The following is a 13,398-nucleotide window of genomic DNA, read 5'->3' as shown; positions in this document are numbered from 1 at the left end:
ATTTGATTGCTCACATTTTTATCTTCTGTTGCTAACATATTTTATGAAGGCAATACATTCCACATGCAGAAAAAGCTATTGAACAAACTGTATATAATTTTGCATTTTAGGTAAAAATGATTTTTATCAAAACCATAAATGTAATTTGACACCTTTTTATTGTTTATCAAGGAGTAATAAAGTACATAAATTCTTACATTCAATGTTGTCAGTACATCATCATGTCACTTTCCAATTAGTGTTTTCTGGAGAAGGAAAAGTGGCTGAATTTGTGCTTTGCTAACACAATCTCTGAAGTCTTTGTGTGAAAGATGATGTGTGTTTGGGAGTACTTGTGTCATTAAAGCCCTGGAGTTAGAGTTGAAATGATGCTCTGCCTTGTGGCGTTTGAAATTTATCTGACTTAGACGTTTGGGTTCCAGGTTGTTTGCTGTCCCACAGACCTGTGACATACAATATTABTTACAGTTCCAAAGTAGAATGTGACTGATCATTTAATTATGATGTAAGTTCTGATTTGACATATGGAAATCAATAGGCTAATTGGTATTTACTGGCCATGATTCAATCTAAACAAAAGCACTAAAGCTAGAATTTTTTAATGTCCTCTTTTATGATAATTTTATTATTGTTCTAGACAGCATAGTTATACACGTTCTGTTATTCTCTGATTTTACTGAATGTTGCTAAATGCCTTCTGCAGGAACAAACTATTTTATGCAGATACAGAGGGGGTTTTCGGTAAAAATGAATGTTTTCCTTTTGGTCTGGGAGTTGTAACATTTAACTTTTACTACCAAAAGCAAGAATAAACAAAGATTTCATTAATGTTGTTATAGACAGGGGTCCCCAACAATTTTGTCTTTTTTTGTGGGGGCCCCATCAGTCAAGGGCCCTTGGAATTGTCCTAACTTCCCCCTGGTGCCCCTGTGTGGACATTTTGAGTAAAACCAACTGAATCAATTAGATCAAGAACAAGACCCCATGATATTTGAACTCCTCCACTTGAGGCAGAACTTCACACCAAACCCAGAAAGAGCAACCCACCCTTTTCCGACTGAAGACCATGGACTCAGATTTGGAGGTGCTGATCCTCATCTCAGCCACTTCACACTCAGCTGTGAACTGCTCTAGTGTGAGCTGAAGATCCTGGCGCAATGACGCCAACAGAATCACAACATCTGCTAACAGTGGAGATGAAAACCTGAGGCCACCGAACCGGACTCCCTCCGCCCACTGGCTGCACAGAGAAATTCTGTCCATATGAGTTATGAACAGAATCTGTGACAACGGGCAACCCTGGCAGAGCCCAACTCCCATTCTGAAGGGGTCCGACTTACTACCGGCAATGCTTGTGTAGAGACTGAATGGCCTGTAACAATGGACTCACAATCCCATACTCGCGCAGCTGACAGACCCAACCCTTCCTCCCTGGCATGGCTTTTTAAACTCACACACATGCACACGCATCCCCACACACACACACACAGTCGAATGCCTTCTCCAAGTCCACAAAACACATGTAGACTGGTTTATCAAACTCCCATAATCCTTCGAGGACCTTAGTGAGAGTAAAGAGTTGGTTCAGTTTTCCACAGTCAGGACGGAACCCGCATTGTTCCTCCAGAATCTGAGGTTTGACTATCTATCAGACTCTCTTCTCCAGTAGCCCTGAAAAGACCTTACCAGGGAGGCTAAGGAGAGTGATGCCCCTGTAATTGGAGCACACCCTCTGGTCCCCCTTTTTAAAGAGAGGAACCACCACCCCAGTCTGCCAATCCACAAAACAAATTAACTGATTGTGCAAAATTTGCTTAAAACTTTCCCATGATATTCTACAGTCAGCTCTTTTAGCCAAATATCTCACAAACTAATGAGTGGATTTTGATGAAATCTAATCACTGAACTGGGTGTTTGTCTACAACTTGATTAATTTCTGGAGTTAACCAAATTCAAGATGGCTGCCACAGCTAAGAAACCTTGGCATACACAAATATTAGTCAGTCAGTTTAACAGATACATTGGGAAAAATGTATTTAGTCAGCCACCAGTTGTTCCAAGTTCTCCCACTTAAAAAGATGAGAGAGACCTGTTGACATCACAGTTAGACCTCATCTATGAGAGACAAAATGAGAAAACATATCTAGAAAATCACATGATTTTTTTTAAGAATTTCTTTGCAAATTATGGTGGAAAATCAGTATTTGGTCAAAACCAAGCAAGATTTCTCTGTCTCACAGATCTGTAACTTCTTTAAGAGGCTCCTCTGTCCTCCACTCATCACATGTAGTAATGACACCTGTTTGAACTTGTTATTAGTATAAAAGACACCTGCCCACAACCTCAAACAGTCACACTCCAAAGTCCACTAAGGTGAAGACTAAAGAACCATGTAAGAACACCAGAAACAAAATTGTAGACCTGCGCCAGGCTGGGAGACTGGATCTGCAATAGACAAGCAGCTTGGTGTGAAGAAATCTACTGTGGGAGCGATAATCAGAAAATGGAAGACGTACAAGACCACTGATCATCTCCCTAGATCAGGAGCTCCACACAAGATCTCACCTTGTGGGGTCAAAATGATCACAAGAACGGTGAGCAAAAATCCCAGAAACACACGGGGGACCTATGACCTGCAGAAGGCTGAACTAACATAACAAAGACTACTGTCAGTAACACACTATGCCACCAGGAACTCAGATCCTGCAGTGCCAGACGTGTCCCCCTGCTTAAGCCAGTCCATATCCAGGCCCATCTAAAGTTTGCTAGAGAGCATTTGGATGTTCCAGAGAAGTACTGGGAGAATGTCATATGGTCAGATGAAACCACAGTAGAACTGTTTGGTAAAAACACAACTCGTCGTGTTTGGAGGAAAGTGAATGCGGAGTTGCATCCAAAGAACACCATACCAACTGTGAAGCATGGGGGTGGCAACATCATGCTTTGGCACTGTTTCTCTGCATAGGGACCAGGATGACTGATCCGTGTACATGAAAGAATGAATGGGGCCATGTATTGTGAGATTCTGAGTACAAACCTCCTTCCATCAGCAAGGGCAATGAAGATGAAACGTGGCTGGTTCTTTCAGCATGACAATGATTCCAAGCACACCAGGGCAACAAAGGAGTGGCTTCGTAAGAAGTATCTCAAGGTCCTGGAGTGGCCTAGCCAGTCTCCAGATCTCAATCCCATAGAAAACCTTTGGAGGGAGGTGAAAGTCCCTGTTGCCCAGCGACAGCCCCAAAACATCACTGCTCTAGAGGAGATCTGCATGGAGGAATGGGCCAACATACCAGCAACAGTGTCAACCTTGTGAAGACATAGAGAAAACCTTTGACCTCTGTCATTGACAACAAATGATATATAAAAAAGTAAGGAGATTAACTTTTTGTTATTGACCAAATGCTTATTTTTCACCATAATGTGCAAGTAAATTCTTAAAAAATAGAACAATGTGATTTTCTAGATTTTTTTTCTTATTTTGGCTCTAATAGTTGAGCTATAACTATGATGTCAATTACAGGCATCTCTCATCTTTGTAAACGGAAGAACTTGAACAAATGGTGGCTGACTAAATACCACGCCCCCCCCCCCCCACACACACACACACACACACACACACTGTATTCAGCTACAACTTGGTGTGGTAGTAGCTGAGAATATCCTCAAACATTTATACCATGTGCTAACAGATTACACAAGACATGGCAACATAGCGAGATGAGGGTTTCCTCACCTCCTTGCTGGGTTTTGATCTGCAGGACATCAGAGAGCGGTCCATCTCCCACAGAAGTGAAGCCTAGCACCCTCAGACTATACGTCACATCTGGTGTCAGACCTGAGAGGGTGGTGAACTTGCTGTCGTCAGTGTTGTGTAGCTGCCAGTGACTCGTTGGGTTTGAAGTGGCCTCAGAGCTGTAGTAGATCCGATAGCCCAGAATTCGACCATTGGGCTCTTCTGGAGGTTCCCACTGCACCAGGATGGTGGTGGAGCTCAGCAGACGAGCCTGTACCTGAAGAGGTGGAGATGAGGGAGCTTGCTCGCCTGTTCGGGTTTCCACAATATTACTGGGAGGCCCCCGACCAACACTGTTCACAGCCAAGACACGAAACTCGTATTCAAAGAAAGGGCTCAGGCCACCGATGCTGTATCGAGTTGAGGCAACACCGTCCACTTCTTGGAACCCGTTGTCAGACAGTTTGGGTCGGTACTGAACCAAAAAGTAGGACACAGGTTCAGAATTTCCTGACTCCCATGACAGAGTGACACTGGTAGCTGTGGTCTCCACCACACCGAGGAAGATTGGCTTCTTAGGAAGAGCTGAAGCAGGAAGGAGATGGAAACAATAGTTAAGAGAAACAAACCTGTTGTTTCTTTGTTTACACCCAACTTTTATATCTTCTGTGAAGAAAAAAATCTACCCTCAGAATATTTTCTGTCAGTCTACTGTTTTATTGTGATAAAGTGAGCCCTTTTTGGAAGAGAAGATCTTTACTGGCTGCATACCATTTGAAGCCTGGGTGATAAAGGGGCTCCATTTTAAAATAGTGTATCAGTCCAGTGGCTAAACTGTTTTAGTTTTTTGATTGTTTGTAATCTTTATGCATTATATTATATATTTTTTGTTTCTGCTGCACATGTAGTCAGCTGTTAAATGGCAACATAAACTTTGATCTTCATGATAGTTCTTTAATATTTCTCCTCTGGGACATTGGGCCTCATGCAAGAACATGTTCGTATTTCTCTTACTTTTGTTCGTATGAAGGGTTCGTACGAACATGTCACGTCAGATTTAGCAAAAAAAAAAAAAAATCCAGATGTATCAAACTGTGCGTACACCTGAATCCACGCACATTTCTTTTGTACATCACAATTAACGTGGAACTGAGCGCAGGTAAGACACCTCCCCTGACACGCCTTCATTAAACAGATGCAAATTACTTCCTGCATGTGTGAAGGACATGTTTGTTTGATCCCTGCACTATCAGAAACGATTTCTAGATTCAGGAAAATGAATTTAATATAATGTGAGTGAGAAAAAAATCCTAAGTAAGAATAGGAATAAAATATGTTTGTCACGCAAAGAACGAGTGATTGTGTGTCGGTGTGTGTGGGTGTGTGCACGCTGCTGTGGTGCACAACCGCATCCATTCTGAGCCTGGAAATATTAATTTTGCACATGAGTTTATTACCATAATTACTGTAAACACAGAGGAACTTAGATGTTTGGTAGAACATAGATCTTTGTTTATTTCATAACTGATATGAAGAAATGAGTCTCTGTGTCTCAGTGGAGAGTTTTCATAACGTGACATGATTAAAGTCTCCGCAAAGGCCGCGCGCTGCAGCCTTTGAGTCTGTTTGTCTGTCCAGCTTTTGCTCTCCTACTTACAGCATTTTAACAAGTTGTAAAGTGTACTTCCACGTGTCATTTTGGAGAAATCTACAACAATGTAAACGCCAAGTAAAACACCTCCACGAGGGTGCGCATGCTCCAGAGCGCGACCATAACTCAGCCTTTAGAATCAGATGAATGAGACGATTCCATCGGTCATGACTCAGCTTTGGGTGGACTGGACCAGCACAGTCCTGATCGGTCTGCCAGCTCCCTCTGGAACGCTGTGGAGCCCCAGTTCAATCGCTGCTGCTGCTGCTGCACATGTGGCGCACGGCTCCTCGCTGTGTCACGCTCCCAGAGCGCCGCAGTGTCAAACTGAAAAAGGATTATTCCTGAAAACGGCTGATGAGCCCGTCGTCTTCGTGGATCACAAAACTCTGTTTATAAATAAATGCTCTGTCTGTTACACTATTTATTATATCCTCCAGTAAGGCTGAATCTGTTCTTGGTAAATGTATCTTTGGCACAACTTTGCGCGTCTTTTATCTAATTGCGTCCATGTGGATGTAATAATTGTTAATCATGTGGATGTAATAATTGTTAATCATGTGGATGTAATAATTGTTAATCATGTGGATGTAATAATCGTTAATCCTGTGGATGTAATAATTGTTAATCATGTGGATATAATAATTGTTAATCATGTGGATGTCATAATTGTTAATAATCATGTGTGTCTGCTGTGAACAATAATCATTTTCACATCATGAACAGTTTCTCAGAATCACCCCTAAGTGTCGCCAATGGAACCAGAACACCAGCCCTGGAGTTGGCGTGGGGCTGCGCACATTTCCACATTCAATTCAGTTTTGATATGTCTGGAGTTTTGCGTGGAAAATGGCGTACGCAAGATTTTTGTGCGTACACACCGTTGATACATGAGGCCCCAGCTCCCTGTCACCCTGAACAGGAACAAATATTCATATTCCCCACATTTCCCCATTCATGCAACATTTTTTTTTTACTTGTAACCAAACAGAAGTTGGAAGGTTGTTAGAAAAAAGTACCTGTAAGAGTACCTATTCTCTCTGAGGATTGCTTTAGGTTCTATTAATCTACTCATATTAAAGTCAGTTTGCAGAAACCTCTCAGTCCTGTTTCTCACCTTTGACTACCACCTGAGCCGTGGCCTCGATGACGCCCAGGTCAGACATGGCCACACACGTGTAGTTCGCAGACTGGTAGATGTTTGTGAGCTCCAGGACGTTGCGACCGACAGGGAGGTGGTCTTCCTGGGACAGCTGCACTTCTCCACTCACCCACTTTACAAAAGGCATTGGAGAGCCAACTGCCACGCAGGTCAGGTTAACACTGCCCCCCGGCATCACCTCATGACTGGTGGGAGGGATGGAGAACCGGGGAGGCACCCGGCGGACTGCAGAGAACAGGAAGAACTATGAGGGGGGTCACATGTGGAGGAAGGGAGTGATAAATTGTGCATGGACTGAACCTGAACTATTAGAATTTGTGTATTTTCCATTATGTAGAGATTTAAAAGATACAGTGTGTATATAAAAATCTTCAGTAAAGAAAGAGTTGGGAAACATGGCGTAAATCTAGAAAGCGATGTGCAAAGAGGAACTTCCTGTGAGTTTTATTAAATTCATCCAGTCCTTCATGAGATATTTTAGTAAAATACATACATACACAGAACCTTTACAGTTTACCTTTGCCTTTTGAAAGTGGGCAATAATAGAAAAGCAACAAAAACATGCACCACAGGCCTGCAAATCTGCAAATCAAATCCAAACACTGAGGCTCAGGCTGAACATCTTCCATATTCACTCCTCTTCTGTTTTCTTTGCAAGCCTTTTTCCAGAGAGATGCGTGAGGAGACGGAAGAGTCAGGCAAAACAAAACAAAACAAAACAAAAAAGTCAGCATGCGGGGGAGTTCAAAAGGGTCAAAACAAATTTTGTGAAGTAAGCCTTAATTGTGAGTTCAAACAGCAGTTCTGCTCTACCTGCTGCCCCATTCCAGACTAAAGTTCTTCCTTTTACAGCAGGATCTCACCGGGCTGTGGCCTGTTTACAAGGGAATCTCCAGAATATCTCATGATGTTCTCATGGGTTCTTAACTTCAAGTCACAGAGATGTGCAGTCTTATTAAATTTATCATGTTCGTTATCATTAGTTTGAAGTTGCATTGAATAAACCTTTATTATCATTGTACAAAGCACAATGAAATCACATTCTGACACCTACAAGAACCTCTCGTCTGAAAGAAAAACGCGCCCAGATCCACAAATCACACTAATATTTAAAAACTGCTCCAAACCTGACTTTCTATTTTAAAGGGGCAATATCATGAAAAATCAACGTTTTTTAGCTTTATAAAATGTTATAATGTTATCCTCTCATCAAAAACATGCCCAGAATCTTGCTTTGACTCATTCATTCATGTTTGAGCTACGATGCTGCAGGTTGTAAACAAGAGAGAAGCGGCTGTGATAACATGCTGAAATGGGCATGACGGGATCAGAAGGAGGTTCTTATAGAGATAGACGCCAATTTCAAGGTATTTAGAAACGAAAATGAATTATAAGTCAAGTGTATTTTTGATTTAAACATAAAAACAACATTTTAACAGCAACTTAAAGTGACATAGTTACTTTATTATGGTATAGAATTTCAATACATGCCTGGGAAACACATAATATTGCCCCTTTACTCCAGCTGATTAAATTAAAAGAGTGTGTGGCTATCAAGGTGGCTGTAAAGTGGTTCAGATGGGTACGTGTGTGTGAGGTGGGCTGTGAAATAACATGCAAGGCCCAGAATACAGTGTTTTTTCCAAGCAAAGTACACAAAAGCATGTCATGATTTTTAAAAGCTGGGAACACAAACCCAGCTGCATGGGTTGTTTGATTCATCAATTAGTCTCCAATAGCTGCAGCTCATTGAAATACGAGCTTTAACGCTCAAGGCAGGTGGTTATTTCACTGCTGGAACTCTTTGCTCTGTCGTCATTTCAATTAAAGCACCCTTCATGCCAGAGTTTTAGACTCAGATCCTCAGATTTTGAAATGAAGTTGTGGTTTTGGTCAAATCTGGTAAATAATGTAAAAATCACAAGATGTGTTGTGAATGACTCATCTACTTCCAGATCAGATTGTAGCTCAGTGAATCTAAAACTGACCAAACAAAACTCATTGTTGTGTTGCCTTAAAGTAATCAGCTGTGACGGCCATCTTGAACTGAACTAACTCCAGATCCAGAACATCCAGTGATTACGGACAACCAATTGACTGCAATTAAAGTCAAAGTTTTAGACAAATCTCCTGTGCAATGAGACTTCCACACAAAAAAATGAGCTCAATGTCTTAAAATTGACTGAATTGTATTTTTTCCAGTCACTTGTTAATCAGGTTGACTCAAATTTAAAAAGCCAACGGTTCAGTTTCAAACTGACCCAATTGTGTTTGAGTAACTCATTTCACAAAATTTGCAGCAGGAGGGCTACATCCAGCATCCTGTCTGAGAGGTAAGGAGGGGCTGGAGTGCAGGTCAGTGGACGAGGAGGACAGGGTGGCACTGAGGACCTGACGGGGTGGCCTGGACGGGCCTGAGGCGCACAGCTAGGTGCCGGCGCAGCAAGGGCTCCAGTCTGGGCTTTTAGGAGGGGGAAAAGTAAAAAAATAAATAAATAAAAATAAAACAAAACCAACCTTCTCGCTGATCTGAGTGGAGAGGTTTGTAAAGTATTAAAAATGAAAAAAGTGCAGTGATGATGATGATGATGATGATGGAGGGATTCAACAAAGAGAGAAACAGAAAAAACAAACAGGAGAAACAAAGAGAATAAAACAGGCAAATATCTGTTTTTCAGAGTTAAAAGACAACAGCAGGTGTTCCAGCAGGAGCAGGAACCTCCCAGTTTGAACAGACGTCCATGTTAACACTGGACTAACAGAAACTATTTTCATCAACACTTGATTTAAGAGAGATTTCCTTTAGTAACTAAAATATTTTTGAATATCTTAGTTTTACTTTTAATATCCCCATAATATTGTGTACAACAGTTTACATTTCATCTAAATGATGCTCCTTTTTCATCTCAAATATCTCAGAATTGCTTTTTGTCTTTTACATAAAAAATATTAAAAATTGTTCTTCTAGGTAATTGCAATTTCACGTTGACAGTCAGTCTGATTTTATGCCTGTTGACCTTTTTTAAAACCTTTAAATTGTATGTAGTTTTATCAACATATTAAAGAAGAAACACCTAAAGAACATTATCTCAAACAAAAAATAATATTGGTAGCTGTATATACTCATGATATAATGATGTGGTAAGATTTTACATGTCCACTTCCCTTCATTATCCTGACTGACTGATCCTCTGATCGTCCTGTTTTACATGAGCACATCAGAGTCAGAAACCCTGAGGGGACACATCCACTCAATCAAGTCCTCGATGTCAGGATTAGTGGAACTGGATCTCTTTAAGAAATAATGGTAAGTTAAACCTGCATCGTAGTACAGAACCCAGGACCGTTTCTTCTTTGGTATTAAACTTCATTAGTTCAGGGTGAACTGAAAACAGATGCCAAAGACATCTGACCAATAAAACAGATTAGGGGGGGTTGGGTTCTCCAGTCTCACAGATGCAGAAGACCTCTCATTGTAAACAACAAAAAAGGTAGCTCAATCCAAAGATGGTTCTCAGACTGTAACCCTCAGCAGCCTGTTATTGTGAACGGCATGAAGGAAATAGAGGAGCAACAAAGACGTAAACAGAACCAAGAGAACTCTTACCTCGAACGTAAAGGTTAGCCGGACTGGAGAACCGGGTCCCAGCACTGTTGACTGCCACACACTCATACTTGCCCTCATCTGACATGTTGCTGTTCTCGATCTGAAGCGCTCCTGAGAGACAAGTCTGAGTTATTACAGATCAGATCTGAGCATCGCACACACCAACACACACTGACACACTCATACAGATAAAAGGTTTGAAACTTCAGTTTAATCCTGTCAGTTTTTAACTTTTACAGAATTTCTGTAGGTCTCTGCAGCTCTTCCAGAGTTCCTCTGGGCTTCTTGGCTGCTGCTCAGATTGATGCTCGTGTCCTGTCAGTTTAGGTGATGAACGTGTCTGTGTGAGTATTCTTGATAGGTTTGTAGTTGTGCCATATGAACAGAGCTCCACGAGATGTTTCAAAGCTTTGTTTTTTTTAACTAACCCCGCTTTTTACTTCTCAATAGCATTATCCCTGCCATGTCTGGTTTGTTCCTTGGTTTTCATGTTGCTATTTGATTACTAATGTTCTGTAACAAACCGCTGAGGCTGTCGCAGAACATGTACTGAAATTAAATTACATACATGGCAAGTCCTCCCGAGAAATTGAGTTTGCCATGTCCTGGATGAACCCTGTCTCTCACAAAATGACAACTGCAGATTGACATCAGCTGCCCCACAACCAGAAAAAGAAAAGTGAGATAAAAAATTAAATGATGAACAGATGATTAGTGGACTTTACCATCAAAGCTCTCTCACAGAGAACTGATCAGACCTGCCAGAAGCTGTTAATACTTCTATCTCATTTGAACAGAGCAAAAGTTTCCAGATTTGGCAAAAGGCTAAAAAGGTAAGTTCTACAAATTACTGCAGAAAGCTCGTTCTTTGATGTCACCAACACAAACATTAAGAACTCATTAAGGTGAATAATATGTTCAGACAGGATGCTGACACAGCCAGAGAATGACAAGTGAAAGAACTGAATTTTTCAACATTTCCCATAAGAAATACCTGCTGTGAAACTGACCGCTGCTATCTGGAACGACACCTTGGCAGAAACAGAACAACTCACAATGAAAGTGACAGAGACCCCTTTCAAATATTACATTACAGGAAACAAAGCTATTACATCTCTCAGATAAGACCAAAACACAGCTATTTTGCCAGCCAGCAAAGAGAGGTGCACCGTGGTCCATAACTCATCTGCACAAGGTAAAGAAACCACATTACTGAGCCACAATCTTGAAGAACACAATCAGCACCTACAAAAACATCTACCTGCAAACCCCCGAAAAGGACAAAGTATTCAATCAACCGTTGTACCACAGATTATCTCAGGGAAGCCACTCCATGTTTATACTGACATCCCAAGTTTCTTCTTAGCTTTTACAGAGACTAGAAGGTTATGCCATGGGCTCTCCAGTGTGACAAATTGTATCAGATCTCTACATGAAGGAAATAGAAAAATAAGCCCTGAGCTCTACTGAGGGAACAACACCGAGCCACTGGTTCAGATGTAAAATACCTGGGTCACAATCCAACTCACACAGATCAGAACCTTGTGTTTGCTTCAGCCAGCAGGGTGTCCAACGACTGACAGGACATACAGTACTTTTAGATGACTTGGACTTTGCTCTTTTCATTCAGCTGGTTCTTCAGAACCTGCCTTCCACTCTGTAGGTACTTGGTTGTGGCTGACCTTCTTGAGGCCTTATGGTTTCCAACACATTGGGGGATTCTAAGTTGTTTGAAGCTCATGGACAACTGCAATGTTGCCTCCGAGACATGTTGTACACAGTGGTTGATATTTAATCCATTTCATAGGTTGTGTCTCCTGCAAGATCCTACCTTAAAGATGCCTCAACCTCAGGGTCTACCGTTCTCAAAGTTTTACAAATGTTTCCGCTCCAACACACCTGATTTAAATTATTTAATTGCCTTCTAAGCAGATCATCAAACTCTACAGAGCTTTAATTGTAAATTTTAATCAGCAGAGCAGGAAAACATCTCAAATCTGCACGAAGTGGACTGCAAGGACCAGGACTTCTCAAGATAGACCTCTCTATGCTTATTTGGAAATAGGTGCATTTTAATCAAAGGTAATATAAAACTAATGATAAAAGAGAAAAACCATGAACAAATGTTTTTTACAGTGAAGTCAGGAGATCACATGTTTGCTATTGAGTGACTGAGCCCAACATTTTGAAATTCTCATTGATGAAGAAACGAGTCGTGTTAAAACCAACAATTATGTTCCCATCAAATGTGTATGTACTTTGCCATGGTCTCACAAAGTACTGAGATGAGGAATGTGTGAAAATGAGAACGGTAAATATGATGTTCTTCATAAAAGTAAAACTCACAGGCATAAATCAGAATACAGTCCTGAAGAGAAGTATGGGATGGCTTTGTGACAAACAGAGGTGTAAAAAGATCTTGTATCACGAGATATCATGAGACTAATCCCACACAGCAGAAAGGTGTGGGCCAGATCTGGTGTTAGCTGGCACTGCAAGTGATTTGTCAACCAGATGTGGGCCAGATCTGGCAATGATGGCACTGATTTTAAGATGGTATGCCACAACAGGCCTAGTTGTGGTAATGGTGCATGTCCATGCATGGACCAATTCTGGCAAACCTCGTCTGGGCCACAAAAGGGCCATCATTCTTTGCTGCATCTGGACCAACTGTGCATTGTGTGGACCAGAACTGAGCCAGACAAGTTTTGCTATGTGGGAAGCATCACATAATTTATCTTTGAGTCGAAAACACCAGCATGTTGCAATCTGCACGACTTCGTCTGGAGAAGCTCTTACTGAAGAAGTCTCCACCTCTTTAAATTATATGGTCTATGTGATACTGTCCTGAACTGGTTTAAATCTTCCCTCTTCATTAGGCTGGAATCTGTTAGCCTTGGCAATGCCAAGCCCCAGACTGTCTGTGTCACTTGTGGTGTCCCTCAAGAGTCAGTTCTTGGGCCCCTGTTATTTTTCCTTTACAGTACATGCTACCTTTAGGCCAAGTCATTAATCGGTACAGCATATGTTTTCACTGTTATGCCGACGATACACAGCTTTATATCAGGATTGGTTCAAATACCTCCACCATTCTGGGGGTGTCATTTACTTCTACATTGATAGCAGCAGGAGCACCAGCATTAGGGCTGCACAGTATACAGTGGTTTGCAAAAGTATTCATACCCCTTGAACTTTTCCATATTTTGTCACATTACAACCACAAACATAAATATATTTCACTG

The 13,398-nt window shown here is 41.4% G+C and overlaps 1 protein-coding gene across 1 annotated transcript in view; it reads right to left on the bottom strand.

Annotated features, from left to right (window-relative positions):
* LOC106517276 (receptor-type tyrosine-protein phosphatase F) overlaps positions 1-13,398 on the bottom strand; it is a gene marked incomplete at its 5' end in the record, with an annotated part of 30,626 nt that overhangs the window by 7,688 nt on the left and 9,540 nt on the right. Inside the window, 4 exon segments of the mRNA XM_014008027.1 lie at positions 3,737-4,321; positions 6,505-6,774; positions 9,067-9,078; positions 10,157-10,267. Coding sequence (XP_013863481.1) covers positions 3,737-4,321; positions 6,505-6,774; positions 9,067-9,078; positions 10,157-10,267 — 978 coding nt within the window.

The sequence above is a fragment of the Austrofundulus limnaeus genome, unplaced genomic scaffold (assembly GCF_001266775.1).
Source record: "Austrofundulus limnaeus strain Quisiro unplaced genomic scaffold, Austrofundulus_limnaeus-1.0 Scaffold47, whole genome shotgun sequence".
NCBI lineage: Eukaryota > Metazoa > Chordata > Actinopteri > Cyprinodontiformes > Rivulidae > Austrofundulus > Austrofundulus limnaeus.
This window is presented reverse-complemented; position numbering and strand designations above follow the sequence as displayed.